At 45.0% G+C, this 15,403-nt stretch overlaps 1 protein-coding gene across 3 annotated transcripts in view; it reads left to right on the top strand.

The window, feature by feature from the left end:
• Positions 1 to 15,403, top strand: part of cdkal1 (CDK5 regulatory subunit associated protein 1 like 1) — a 553,618-nt gene that overhangs the window by 130,672 nt on the left and 407,543 nt on the right. For all 3 annotated transcript variants that reach the window (XM_033013633.1, XM_033013634.1, XM_033013635.1), the window contains exon 5: positions 9,135 to 9,231. In XM_033013633.1, coding sequence (XP_032869524.1) covers positions 9,135 to 9,231 — 97 coding nt within the window. The remainder of the gene's footprint in view (positions 1 to 9,134; positions 9,232 to 15,403) is intronic.

The following is a 15,403-nucleotide window of genomic DNA, read 5'->3' as shown; positions in this document are numbered from 1 at the left end:
GCCGACAGGCCGTTGGCGTGCGAAATTTTCGGACAGTGCGGGATTTTCGGAGCCCCGCGCGATGTCGGGACCAGCCCCGCACAACTCCATACGCCTCCGCGCTTGGAAGTGGGACCGGCCCCGCGCGGCCCGTACTCCTCAAGCGACCACGTTTGGTCGCGCCAGACGCATGCAATCGCATGCAAGTGGGACAGGCCCTTTAAGTTTTTATCTGTTGAGAACATTGGGTTAGATTTTCTGTAACAAGAAAACCTGTTGTATGGTGGCATTAATTTTAACTTTATGCCGTACAAATTTATATGCTATAAATGCATGATTTTGTTTTTCTTCATAACTAAATAGGTGCAGGGATAGGCCATCTTCTGGGTAGATCTTTTTCAAAAGCCTAGGACACAAGGAACTGCAGATGCTGGAATCTTGAGCAAAACACAATATGCTGGAGTCACTCAGTGGGTCATGCAGCCCCTCATCAGTCTGAAGAAGGGTCCTGAGTGTGTGGTGAATAATTGACACAGACGGCTGTGAAGGCCAAATCAATGGATATTTTTAAGGCGGAGATTGACAGATTTACAGGAGAATGGGGTTGAGATAAAGATAACTCAGCTCTGGTGGTGTTGACTTGATGGGCTGAATGGCCTAATTCTGTTCCTAGAACTTATTAATCGAAACATCACCCGTTCATTCACTCCAGTGAGGCTGCCTGACCTGCTGAGATTTTCTACCACTTTGTGTTTTTATAAAATGCATGCTGAATATTCAAACGCACCATAATCACTGGTTTTGCCACAGTCATTCCTCGAGATGCCTCAGTAGATCGCTCAAACATGATTTCTCTTTCATATATCAATAATGATGACCAGTTCTATTATTCATTTCTCACTTTTTCGTTTTAATATCCTTCATCATAACTATCAACATCTTCCCCACTGCTGATGTTAGGCCAACAGGTTGGTGGTTCCCTCCTTTTTTTAAATAGAACAGTCACATTTGCTATTCTCCAATCTCCAGGCACCATGCAAAAATCAGTTGTAAAAGGTGAGAACCAAAATGGTTCACCATCTCTTAACTATCCCGTGTGATACGGGGTAATTAAGAAATGCAGCTCATTGCACCCTTGAGATTGATTGACCTTTAGTGCAACAAAGATTCCCCAGCCTGGCTCCTCGGGATGGGGATTGGGGTGGAAGTTTGCAGTGTGAGGGGAGATTGCGTGAATGAGAATGAGAAGTGACCTGGTTGAGACAGGCAAATATTTAGGGGATTCAACAGGGTAAATGCAGGATGGGCAGAGGTGGGGATAGGAGATGCTGACTGGATAGTTAAATACAGCATTTATGAACTCACCTGCATCAGAAAATCCACTGGAATCAACGCCGTAGGTAGCGAGCTGCTAACGCATTTAAATGCACTAGCGCTATTGAGAACTCCCGGTGTTAGCGACGGTGAGGGAATCCCCGGTCAGAGAGGAGTCCCCAACCTCGCGGAGGAGCGCAGGCACAGCAAGAACCTTACCTGCAAACTCCGGGGAGGTCCTCATGGAGTCCGGAATCGAGGCCGTCGGGCAGGATCCCCCTGCAGCAACGAGCTGGAGGTGCAGACTGTATGGGAATTCCCGATCTCAGGAGAATCCCGACCTCGCGGAGACCCGTAAGTACTGTAGCTTTAAAAACCGAGGTGGGCTCCATTGTGTCCGGAAACGTGGCCGTCGGGCAGGACTACAGGTCAGACTGAAGCCGATGGGACTTCGGCCCCCTCTCCCTACTATCTTACTGGCCAACATACAGTCACTAGAAAATAAAGTGGAGGACTTAAAGGCAAGGCTGCTTTATCATAGGGAGCTGAGGGAATGCTCTGTGTTCTATTTCACAGAGACATGGCTCACCCCCAGCTCCCCAGACTCAGCGGTCCAGCCTGAAGAGTTCTCCATCCACCGTATGGACCGTGGACTGGCATCTGGGAAAGGGAGAGGAGGGGGCGTCTGCCTCATGGTCAACACTGCGTGGTGCTCAGACGTGGCAGTCCTGTCCAACTCCAGCTCTCCACACCTGGAACATCTGGCGGTGAAGTGCCGTCCCTTCTACCTACCAAGGGAATTCACCTCCATCATCCTGACCACGGTCTACATCCCACCCCAAGCAGACGTCCGTCTGGCACTGGAGGAGCTGCACGCCGTGGTCAACAAACACCAGACGCCTTACCCCGAGGCTTTTACCACCATAGCTGGGGATTTCAATAAGGCAAACCTCAAGAAATCGCTCCCTAACTTCCACCAACACGTCTCCTGCACCAGAGGACCAAACACCCTCGACCACTTCTACACCACCATCAAGGATGCCTATCGCTCTATCCCTCGCCCTCACTTCGGTAAATCCGACCAAGAAGTGCTGCTTCTTCCTGTTAAAGAGCGCACCCCCAAAGGTGAGGACTGTTCAGAGCTGGTCGGGGGGGGGGGGGGGGGGGGGGGGGGGGGGGGGGGGGGGGGGGGGGGGGGGGGGGGGGGGGGGGGGGGGGGGCCAGAGGAACAACTCCAGGACTGTTTGGAGTCTGTAAGATAGTCGGGACTTCTGCTCCAAGCTGGAGGATGAGACGGAGGGTCGGGCAGCTGTTGCGAGGCCCTGAATGCTATCAACCTCTATTAAGGCGGATATGGAGGTATCCACTTGGTAGCAAAAACAGGAAGGCAGATTACTATCTAAATGGCGTCAAGTTGGGAAAAGGGGAAGTACAACGGGATCTGGGGGTCCTTGTACATCAGTCTATGAAAGTAAGCATGCAGGTACAGCAGGCAGAATGGCATGTTAGCCTTTATAACAAGAGCAATCGAATATAGGAGCAAAGAGGTCCTTCTGCAGTTGTACAGAGCCCTAGTGAGACCACACCTGGAGTATTGTGTGCAGTTTTGGCCCCTAATTTGAGGAAGGACATTATTGCTATTGAGGGAGTGCAGCGTAGGTTTACAAGGTTAATTCCCGGGATGGCTCATATGCTGAGAGAATGGAGCAGCTGGGCTTGTACACTCTGGAGTTTAGACAGATGAGAGGGGAACTCATTGAAACATATAAGATTGTTAAGGGCTTGGACACGCTAGAGGCAGGAAACATGTTCCCGATGTTGGGGAAGTCCAGAACAGGGGCCACAGTTTAAGAATAAGGAGTAAGCCATTTAGAACGGAGATAAGGAAACACTTTTTCTCACAGAGTGGTGAGTCTGTGGAATTCTCTGCCTCAGAGGGCGGTGGAGGCAGGTTCTCTGGATGCTTTCAAGAGAGAGCTAGGTAGGGCTCTTAAAAATAGCAGTCGGGATATGGGGAGAAGGCAGGAACGGGGTACTGATTGGGGATGATCAGCTATGATCACATTGAATGGCGATGCTGGCTCAAAGGGCCGAATAGCCTACTCCTGCACCTATTGTCTATTGTCTATTGTCTAAGACAAAATCAGGAGGCAGCACACATGTCGGTGAAACTTCATTCCCTGACGAGCTCAATGCGTTTTACGCACGCCTTGATAGGGAGAACACTGATATGCCTTCTCGAGCCCCCATTCACTGTGATGGTATTTCGGTCACGGTCACAGAGGTCGACGTCAGAAAATCCTTCAGAGGGGTGAACCCTCGAAAAGCGCCTGGACCTGATGGTATACCCGGTCGTGTTCTAAAAACCTGTGCGGACCAACTGGCTGGAGTTTTTACGGACATTTTCAACCTCTCACTTCTGAGGTCTGAGGTTCCCACCTGCTTTAAAAGAGCATCAATTATACCGGTGCCCAAGAAGAGCAAGGTGACGTGCCTCAATGACTATCGACCAGTGGCAATAACGTCGGTGGTGATGAAGTGTTTTGAGAGGTTGATCATAGCACAAATCAACTCGTATCTCGAGAAAAACCTGGACCCACTGCAGTTCGCTTACCTCCACAACAGATCAACGGTGGATGCGATCTCGCTGGCCCTCCACTCTGCTCTGGACCACTTGGACAACAAAAACTCATATGTCAGGCTGTTATTCATTGACAGCTCGGCATTTAACACAATCATCCCCTCCAAGCTGGTTAACAAACTCTCAGAACTAGGTCTCTGCGCATCCCTCTGCAATTGGATCCTCGACTTCCTCTTTCACAGACCACAGTCTGTCCGTATTGGTGGAAATGTGTCAACCTCGATAACAATCGGCTTGGGAGCACCTCAAGGCTGCGTGCTCAGCCCCCTGCTGTACTCACTCATGACTGCGTAGCCGGTAATAGTGCGAACTCCATCATCAAATTCGCTGACGACACCACTGTTGTAGGACGTATCACTGATGGAGATGAGTCAGAGTATAGAAGTGAGATCGACCAATTGACCAAATGGTGCCAGCACGCTAACCTGGCACTCAACACCAGCAAAGCCAAGGAACTGCTTGTGGACTTTGGAAAGGGTAGTATGGGGACCCATAGTCCCGTTAATATCAACGGGTCGATGGTGGAGAGGGTCAAGAGCTTCAAATTCCTGGGCGTGCATATCTCAGAAGATCTCTCCTGCTCCGAGATCTCTCCTGGTCCGAGGATGCAATTATAAAGAAAGCATATCAACGTCTCTACTTCCTGAGAAGATTACGGAGAGTCGGTATGTCAAGGAGGACTCTCCAGTGCACAGTAGAAAGCATCGTGGCTTGGTTCGGCAACTTGAGCGCCCAGGAGCGGAAAAGACTGCAAAAAGTTGTAAACACTACCCAGTCCGTCATCGGCTCTGACCTCCCTACCATCGAGGGGATCTATCGCATTCGTTGCCTCAAAAAGGCTGCCAGTATCATCAAAGACCCATACCATCCTGGCCACTCTCTCATCTACCCGCTGCCGTCAGGTAGAAGGTACAGGAGCATGAAATCTGCAACATCCAGGTTCAGGAATAGCTACTTCAACACAGCCATCAGGCTATTAAACTCAACTCAAACAAAACTCTGATCGTTAAATAGCCCATTGCACTTTATCTGTTATTTATGTGTGTATATGTATATTCATTGGTATATGGTCACACTGATCTGTTCTGTATTTATTTATGCCTACTATATTCTGTTGTGCTGAAGTGAAGCAAGAATTTCATTGTCCTCTCTGGGACACATGACAATAAACTCTCTTGAATCTTGAATATCAAGGTACAGGCCTGTGTCCCTGAATGTGGAGTAGGTCAGTTAGAATGTAGGGGCGGCACGGTGGCGCAGTGGTAGAGTTGCTGCCTTACAGCGTCAGAGAGCTGTGTTCGATCCTGACTACAGAGTTTGTACGTTCTCCCCCGTGACCATGTGGGTTTTCTCGGGTGCTTCGGTTTCCTTCCACGCTCCAAAGATATGAAGGTTTGTAGGTTAATTGGTTTAGGTAAAATTATAAATTGTCCCGTGCATAAGATAGTGCTAGACTAAATGTAACTGAGGTGAATTTTCTTCAGTGAGATAAATCCATGAAATGCTCTCCCTTAAATGGCTATGGAGACTCGGTCTTTGAGTTCATTCAAAACAATAATCCATCAATAACTGAGGCTCCATAGCTTTTTTTGATGGCGCATTCTAAGCATTTATTAATTTCTCCTAATTTAAATTCTAAATTCATGTTCATAAGTGATAGGAGCAGAATTAGGCCATTCTGCCCATCAAGTCACCTCCGCCATTCAATCATGGCTGATCAATCTCTCCCTCCTAACCCCATTCTCCTCCCTTATCCCCATAACCCCATACATCCTAAATGGCCTACTCCTTATTCTGAGATATTTATTTTCTTTCCTCCTCAGCCAGCATCATTCCATTGCTGGAATCAAGGAATAGGGTGGAAAGTGATGCTGAGGTATAAGATCAACTGCAATGTTGAATTGCAGGGTAGATTCGAAGAGCTGAACAATTTATAATCCATTTTAAACGGAGACGAGGAAACACTTTTTCTCACAGAGAGTTGTGAGTCTGTGGAATGCTCTGCCTCAGAGGGCGGTGGAGGCCGGTTCTTTGGATACTTTCAAGAGAGAGCTAGATAGGTCTCTTAAAGATAGCGGAGTCAAGGGATATGGGGAGGAGGCAGGAACGGGGTATTTGATTGGGGATGATCAGCCATGATCACATTGAATGGCGGTGCTGCCTCGAAGGGCCGAATGGCCTACTCCTGCACCTATTGTCTATTATATCTGATGAAACAAGGAACTACAGATGCTGGTTCATAAAATAAGACACAAAGTGCTGTAGTAGCTTAAAGGGTCAGGCAGCATCCCAGGAGAACATGGATAGGTGGCATCTCAGGTCGTGACTCTTCTTCAAACTGATTGAAGGGTCTCGACCCGAAATGTCACCCATTCCTTCTATCCAGAGATGTTCCCTGTCCTGCTGACTTACTCCAGCGTTTTGTGTCTATCTTCCTATATTTTACATCCATTTATTACTTAGTATCCTTTTGTCTATTTCTAACAAAAGCTGTCATTGGAAATGTGTATATTCCTTTCCATAGATATGCTAATAGATGTGTATTCCCAGAATTTTCTGCTTTGTTTTTAATTTTCTAGTTTTTATCAGTTTCGTCCAGTTAGAATCAATTTTGTGTTCAGAGTAAACTGAATAATTGGCTGTTCTTGGCAAACTCTGTGAAAATATCCATTGCTGTTCTCACTGTGTTGACATTCACAATATTTTGTGTTTTATTTGTGTAACTGAAATATGCTAGTTGGCATAAAAAACCCTGTCCCTCTTAAGCTTTGTTGATTGTATCACTTTCACTTAAGACTGGTCTGACGTTTTTGAATTTATTCAATTGTCGTATGTACACATAGCTTGTGTATGTTTTGGTGAGGATCTATTGAACAAAAGGACAGCACAATGGTGCAGCCTGTTGCCTTACAGCGCCAGAGACCCAGGTTCGAACCAGTCTACGGGTGCTGTCTACGTTCTCCCTATGACTGCGTTGATTTTCCCCGGGCGCTCCAGTTTCCTTCAATACTCCAAAGAGATACAGGGTTGTAGGTTAATTGGCTTTGGTAAAGATTGTAAATTGACCCTAGTGTGTAGTATAATGCTGGTCAGAGTGGACTAGGTGGTCCGAAGGGCCTGTTTCCATGCTGTATCTCTAAACTAAACTAAACTGAGAGGTTTGCATCACGATCGCACATCTTAGTGAGCTGAAGATCTTCCAAAGTGTTGACAGTAGTCAAGGCTGCAACTCTGAGAAAGCAGCAGCCAATTTATGCACTACAGGATCCTATAATCACCAATGAAATAAATTACTAATTGATTCATTTTGTCTGTTAGTTCAGAGATAAATATCGTGCTTTACTATGGGTGAACTCCTTTGCTATCTTTCAGTCAAACTATGGTGCCTCAATATCTACGCAAGGGTGCAATGGTTGATTGAAGGTGACACTTCCAAAAGTACTGAGATTATTGCACTGAAGTTTTGGTTTAATAATAATAATAATATATCTTTTATTGTCATTGCACGTCAGTGCAACGAGATTTAGTGTGCAGCTCCACTGATGTACAAGAAAGGTAAATAAATACAATACATAAATAAACAAGCTGAATTGATTGACGTGACCATCTGAGGGAGACTGTCCAAAGGTAGTGGGTGGGGGGGGGGGGGCACTCATTAGGGCCGGTTCAGAGCCGCAATTGCTCTGGGGATGAAACTGTTCCTGAGTCTGGAGGTTCGGGCGTAGAAGGCCTTATAACGTCTGCCGGAGGGAAGTAGTTGAAACAGACCGTGGCAGGGGTGTGATGAGTCCTTATGGATGCTGAGGGCCTTCCTGAGGCACCGCGTGTGGTAGATGCCCTCCAAGGCTGGTAGCTCTGTCCCGATGATCCTCTGCGCTCTGTTGACGACGCGCTGAAGAGCTCTCCTCTCCGCCTCCATGCAGCTGAGATACCACACAGAGATGCCATACGTTAGTATGCTCTCTGTGGTGCAGCGGTAGAACGTTGTCAGCAGCTGTTGGGGAAGACCAGTTTAGTTTAAGAGATGCAGCATGGATATGGGCCCATCCACCTACCAAGTCCATGCCGACTATTGATCACCCGTTCTTGCTAGTTCAATGTTATCCCACGTTCTCACCCGCTCCCTACACAAGGGGAATTTTTTTTTACAGAGTCCAATTAACATGCCTTTTGGATGTGGGAGGGAACCAGAAAGCCCGGGGAAATCCCATGCAGCCACAGGGAGAACAGCAATGGATATCCAAGGTCGGGATTAATCCTGGGTCTCTGGCACTGTGAGGCAGCAGCTCTACCAGGTGGACCTCTGTGCTGCCTCAGTCACCGATTCATACAGCACATAAACAGGCCCTTTGGCTCAACTTGTCAATTTGCTTAGAGTTTATACTCGAATCGCTGGAGTTGAAATCTATAAACTACCACACTGAATGAAAGCAGAATTAGTGCATCTGAGTCTGCATGTGCTGACTTTCTATTTCTTTTACACACTGTGGACTTGACGGGCATGTTTCAATCCAAAAGTCTCTTAAATGCCATTATTGTAGCTGCCTCCATCACCACCCATTGTGTAAAAAAACCATTATCATTAAACATTGCCCCTCTCACCTTAATGCTTTGCTCTCTAGTATTTGATTTTTCCATCCTGGGAATAAGGTTCTGACTGTCTGCCCTATCTTTGCCTCTCATAACCATATAACCATATAACCAATTTCATGTCTTTCTCGAAATTCTTTCTTTTCTTTTTCTTTTCTTCTTTCTTTCCCTTTTTTCTTTTTTCCTTTTTTCCGATTTAGTTATTAGTTTATAAAATGTTAAAATTGAAGCAGTACGAAAATTGTATAACTGCTATGTCGATTACTTTCCCTTTGTACAATTGCTTCTAATAAAATAAACTTGGCAGCTCTGGATACAGCGCGGACTATTTACAATTTTACTGAAGCCGATTAACCTACAAACCTGTAAGTCCTTGGAGTATGGGAGGCAATCCAAGCAGGTCACGGGTACAGACATTACCCCTGGTCAGGATCGAACCCGGGTCTCTGGCACTGTAAGGCAGCAACTCAACCGTTGTTGTGTTGCCACTTTCAGGAAACTATGGACTTGATTGAATAGATGGATAAATAAACGTGCTAATGTGGAATTTGTAGTTTTGCACCTTTGCAAAATATAACTCTAACTCTGCTTCTTCTTGTAATCATTTCAGAAAAGCTCAAGAACAAGACAAGAAAGTGGTAGTTGCTGGATGTGTTCCTCAGGCCCAACCAAGGATGGACTACCTCAAAGGATTAAGCATTATAGGGGTATGCACATTCTTCCACAGTTTCATCGTCAGAAGAATATTGTATTCAGTTCTGGGCACCATGTTATAGGAAATATGCAGTTAAGTTGGAAAGGGTGCAGAGAAGATTTACAAGGTTGTTGCCAGGACATGAGAGTCTGAACTGCCCGGAGAGATTGAGCCAGCTTGGACTCTATTCCTTGGAGCGCAGGAGGATGAGGAGTGATCTAATAGAGGTGTATAAAATCATGAGAGGAATAGACCGGGTTGATGCCCAGAGTCTCTTGCCCATTGTAGGGGACCCGAGAACCAGAGGGCATAGGTTTAAGATCTGAAGGGTAACTTTTTTACACAAAGGGTGGTGGTTATATGGAACAAGCCGCCGGAGGAAGTAGTTGAGGCAGGAACTAACGCAATGTTTACGAAGCAATTAGACAGGTACATGGATAGGACAGATTTAGAGGAATATGGGGCAAATGCAGGCGTGGAACTAGTGAGGATGGGACATGTTGGTCGGCGTGGGCAAGTTGGGCCAAACGGCCTGTTTCCGCACTGTATGTCTCGATGACTATGACTGAGTCAATTCTTTAAGAGGTTGGTTCTTTGATGTTTGTGATCCAGATCATGCATTTTGTCTGGGTTCGAACTTGTTAAAAACTTTGAGAGTTGGCAAACTGTGTGTTTAATTTGGACTTGAAAGTTTTCTCAATGCAACATCAAGGAAACATTTTAGCAAGTATCATCTTCTAACACTGAGCAAAATTTTGTTTCCTTTGATTTTTTTTTCATGCCTTTCAGGTAAAGAAACCTTAACCCCAAGAATTCAGTTCAGGAGGGAATTAATTTCAATTGATCTGAAGCCTTTTCACTTTAATGGAGGTGGGCTTGGATGGGTTGGGAGCTTGCCAAGTACAATATCATTAGGTTTGGCACATTAGCACCTCTGTTCACATCATTAGGATATGGCATTGAGCTGATTTTGAATTAATGAAACAAAATTAAATTAATGCCTCCAATACAGATTCCTCTGGGATCAGAAATCTTGCCAGGGAAAGGAGATAAAATTGAGCAGCACTTTATGGAATTGCATTAAGCTCAGATTCAAAGTCACTTCATCATTTTCCTCTTGCAAACATTGTGCGGTGAATTCTTTAAGCAATAGGATTTTCATTGATTTGAAGGCCATAGAAAGAGTAAGGGGATCATACTTGTCCTTGGAAAGAAATCAAGAGCCATAAGAAAATAGGAGCAGGAGTAGGCCTTCGGGCCTTTCTAGCCTGCCCTGATATTTAATATGACCATGGCTGATCACACTTTTGTGCTATTTCTCCCTACCCCTCTACTCAATGGATCAAATATTTATCCTGAGTAAGACGGAACAGCAAGTGCTGGTTTACACCGAAGATAGAAGCAAAATGCAGGAGTAACTCAACGGGTCAGGCAGCATCTCTAAAGAAAAGGAAGACCGTAGGTCATGTTTCAGCTCTTGACCTGAAACGTCACCTATTCGTTTTTTCCAGAGATTTTGCCTGACCCACTGAGTTACTCCAGCATTTTGTCTATCTTTAAATATTTATCTACTACTCCCTCTTCTCCCCTCTCCCATCGGGCAAAATGTATAGAAGTGTGGTAACGCACACCACCGGATTCAGGGACAGTTTCTTCCCAGCTGTTATCAGACAACTGAAGCATCCTACCACAACTAAAGAGCAGTCCTGAACTACTATTTACCTCATTGGTGACCCTCGGGCTATCTTTGATCGGACCTTACCTGGCTTTACCTTGCACTAAACGTTATTCCCTTATCATGTATCTGTACAGTGTAAATGGCTCGACTGTAATCATGTATTGTTTTTCCGCTGCCTGGATAGCATGCACCAAAAGCACTATAACTCGGTAAACATGACAATAAACTAAACTGAACATCTACCCTGTCAATCCTCCTTAGGATCTTTTATGAATAAGGTCACTCTTCATTCTTCTAAATTCCAAGATTTACACGCCCAAACTGTTTAGTGTTTATTGAGAGGATAATTCTCACATCCCAGAATTAGACTGGTGAATCTCCGCTGTACTGCCTCCAATGTTACGATATCTATTTTTTGGTAAGGGAACCAACCAATACTTAACGCAGTATCCCAGTTGAGGCCTCACCAACAGCCTTACAATTACAGCAAAACCTACCTAATTTGTCAACACCAGCCCCTTGGCACTGATGGCCAAATTGCTATTATCTCAGTCATAGAGTCTTATAGAGTTGAAACTGGCACTTGGGCCCAACTTGCCCACAGTGGTTAACATGTCCCATATACACTAGTCCCATCTGCCTGCGTTTGGCCCATATCTCTCTAAACCTGTCCTATCCATGTATCTGTCTAAATGTTTCTTAAATGCTGCAATAGTACCTGCCTCTACTACCTCCTCTGGCAGCTCGTTCCATACATGCACCACCCTTGGTCCCTCAGGTTCCTATTAAATCTTTCCCCCTCTCACCTTAAACCTATGTCCTCTGGTTCTTGATTCCCCTGGGCACGAGACTCTATGCATCTACCCAATTTATTCCCCGATCTATTTCTCTCATGATTTTATAGTTGTTTGACCTGCCTGCTAGTTTTTTCATGATTCATGCATCAGAACACTTAGACCCCTCTGAACTTCATTCCTTTGCAGTCTCTCTAATATTCTTCTTACCAAAGTGAAGGAACACACACTTCCCCACAATAAACTCCATTGGTCAGGTTTTCTCAGAATCACTCAATCCAGCTACATGCTGCTGCAAAATCACAACTTTGTTATCACAGCATGTCCCTTCTCCTATTTCCGTATCAGGCAAATTTGGAAACCTTCCATATTATTCCTTCCTAATTATAATAAATAGTGAACAATTGAGGGCAAAGACCTGACTTCTCCAGTACTGCAGTGGTTACGTCCTTCCAGTCTGAAAATAATCAATTTATTCCTGCTCTGTTTTCCATGTGCCAATTTTCAATCCATTCTAACACACTTCGTTTGGCACCCTGGGGTTTAATTTATGATCCAGCCTCTTATGTGGCACCTTGTCAAATGCCTTTTGGAAATCTAAATAGATCACATAGATTCATAGAGTTATACAGTCTGGAAATAGGCCCTTCTGTCCAACTTGCCAACGCCTACCTACATATCTAATCTACACTAGCCCCACCCGCCTGCGTTTGGCCCATATCCCTCCAAACCTATCCTAGCCATGTACCTGTCTAAACGTTTCTTAAACGTTGCAATAGTACCTCCTCCAACGGCATGTTCCTTACACCCACCACCCTTTGTGTAAAAATGTTACCCTTCAGGTTCTCATTAAACCTTTCCGCCCTTACCTTAAACCTATATACTCTGCTTCTCGATTCCCTTAATCTGGACCAAATATTCTGTGTTTTTACCCGATCAATTCCACTCATTATTTTGTACACCACAATAAGATCACCCCTCATCCTCCTGCGCTCCAAGGAATAAAATCCTAGCCTGCTCAACCTCTCTGCATAGCTTAGTCCCTTCAAGTCCTATCAACATTCTGGTAAATCTTCTCTGAACTCTTTCACTGAACTGAATAGTGAAAGGCTTGGATAAAGTGTATGTTTTCACTAGTGGGAGAGTCTATGACCAGAGGACATAGCCTCAGAATTAAAGGACAATCCTTTAGGAAGGAGATGAGGAGAAATTTAGTCAGAGGTTGGTGAATCTGGAATTCTTTGCCACTGAAGTCTGGGGAAGCCATGTCAATGGATATTTTTAAGGCAGAGATAGATGGATTCTTGATTATTCCAGGTGTCAAGGGTTATGGGGAGAAGGCAGGAGAATGGGATTAGGAGGAAACGATAGATCAGCCATGATGGGACTTGATCAGACTTGATGGGCTGAATGACCTAATTCTGCTCCTATCACTTATGACCTTAGGACCTTTCAAGCTTGATACCATCTTTCCTATAACATGGCAACCAAAGCATCTACACGTTCCCATCTATTATCTCTCCCTGTCACATCCTCAAAGAATATGAACAAATTTGTCAAACATGATTTAACATTTCACAAAACCATGTTAACTAAGTTTAATTATATTCAGTTTTCCTAAGTGATTAACTGCATGCCGTTAATTGCTGTTAAATTAATTGGCCTGTATTTTGTCAGCATCCATATAATCTCCACAGATCCCTGCTATAGTTGTATGTCAGTAATAGGCCTCTGATATCCATAAATATTGGCCTCGGCCAAAGTATTGAAATATCTGAAGTTCCTTTTTTTAACTCCAGAGTTCTGATTTTGTAAATATTGTGAAACAGCATGTTTTTATCCAATAGACAAATAACACAGTTTAGAGGTAGAGCTATGGTCAATATACTTTCAACATTCTATGATCTGTCACTGTTCACTAACTGTATTGAGTGGATCCCACTTCCAAACTCGCCCCATTAAATCAAGCAAGCTGGAAGCAACCGGAAGGGTCTCAACCAGAAACGTCACTAACTGACCCGTTGAGTTACTCTAGTATTAAGTACTTTTGTGTAAACCAACATCTGCAGTTCTTCTTCACTTGCACCTCCTCCAACCTCATCTACTATATCCACTGTTCCAGGTGTGGACTCCTGTACATCGGCGAGACTAAGGGCAGGCTTGGCGATCGTTTTGCTGAACTCTTCCGCTCAATCCGCATAAACCTACCTGATCTCCCGGTTGCTCAACACTTTAACTCCCTGTCCCATTCCCACACTGACCTTTCTGTCATGGGTCTCCTCCATTGTCAGAGTGAGGCCCAGCGCAAATTGGAGGAATAGCAAATCATATTTTGCTTGGGTAGCTTACCCTCCAGCGGTGTGAACATTGACTTCCCTAACTTAAAATAGCCTTAGCTTTCCCACTCTCTCCATCCCCTCCCCTTCCCAGTTCTCCGACCAGTCTTACTGTCTCCGACTACATTTTATCTCTGCACTTCCCACTCCTCTGACATCAGTCTGAAGAAGGGTCTCGACCCGAAACATCTCCCATTCCTTCTCTCCAGAGAAGCTGCCTGTCTGAGTTACTCTAGCATTTTGTGTGTATCTTCGATTTAAACCAGCATCTACAATTTTTTCCTACCCATCTGCAGTTCTTTGTTCCTACACTTTTTACATTATAGCTTCTCAATGGTTCAATGGTGGTGTCATTATTATCACGTGTACCAGGTACAGTGAAATACTTGTTTTGCATACAATACACAGCAAGACTATCACCATACATAAGCATAATCCCCAGGTTAGTACAGAATGTACAGAACAGCCCACTGAGTCCTTATGCAAGAGTCGCTATTTTGGCGCCATTTTACAGTCCCAGCTTTAGCTGGCCACAATGGCCCGTTGCATCCGTCGTCTCCATCCCGGTCGTCCCGCGACCCGATGTCCAACTCCTCGCTGGCTCTCTTCACCCCTTGTTCCTCCCGCAGCTGACCTCGAGGGTGCAGAACGTAAGACCCCCCCCCCCCCAGTTCCTCTCACCAGGCCCATTGTCCAGCGTCTACCGCCATCTACCACCACCTCCTCTCCGATTCCTACTCCACAGCGCGAGCAGGTCCGGGCTCGGCGGCGTTCTCTCCGGGACGGGGCTCGCCAAGCCACCGGGGTCAGAACCATAAGGTCCATACCTTAAGATTAATCTCTGCAGGGATATCCATCAAAAGCTTCATAGAGTGGGAACAGCTTTTGATAAATATCCATGCAGAGATTAGATAACAGATTCCAGATTCACGAGGAAACTCTTTAGTTTCAGTATATTTTAGATCTACTCTCCACTCGCTTTTTAGGGAGTTTTTAAATGAATTCTTTTGTTTTTTACAAGTTCCACAGATGGAAAATAATGGTGGGTTTGGCATCTTGTAAAATTCAATTATTGCTCAAGCATTGTTAAAAAGGCATAAAGAATCATACATGTAATCGATTGTGTGTATTCCCAAATCTCAAAATTGCAATTGAAACCACTGGCTGGCATTGTCTGTGTAATAATATATAACTCATCAACATTTCAAAACAGTATCTTGTGGTGTCTACACACAGGCTATCAAAACTAACAAAGATTCTTTAATTCCTGCTCACAGCAATTTTAACAGAAGCCGACTGCAAACTTAATTCTGGAAATATTTTGATAAGCACAAAAATGATTGAAGCACTATGTGCACTGAGCATTGTAAATCTGTA

Source organism: Amblyraja radiata, chromosome 2 (genome assembly GCF_010909765.2).
Source record: "Amblyraja radiata isolate CabotCenter1 chromosome 2, sAmbRad1.1.pri, whole genome shotgun sequence".
Taxonomy (NCBI): Eukaryota; Metazoa; Chordata; class Chondrichthyes; order Rajiformes; family Rajidae; genus Amblyraja; species Amblyraja radiata.
This window is presented reverse-complemented; position numbering and strand designations above follow the sequence as displayed.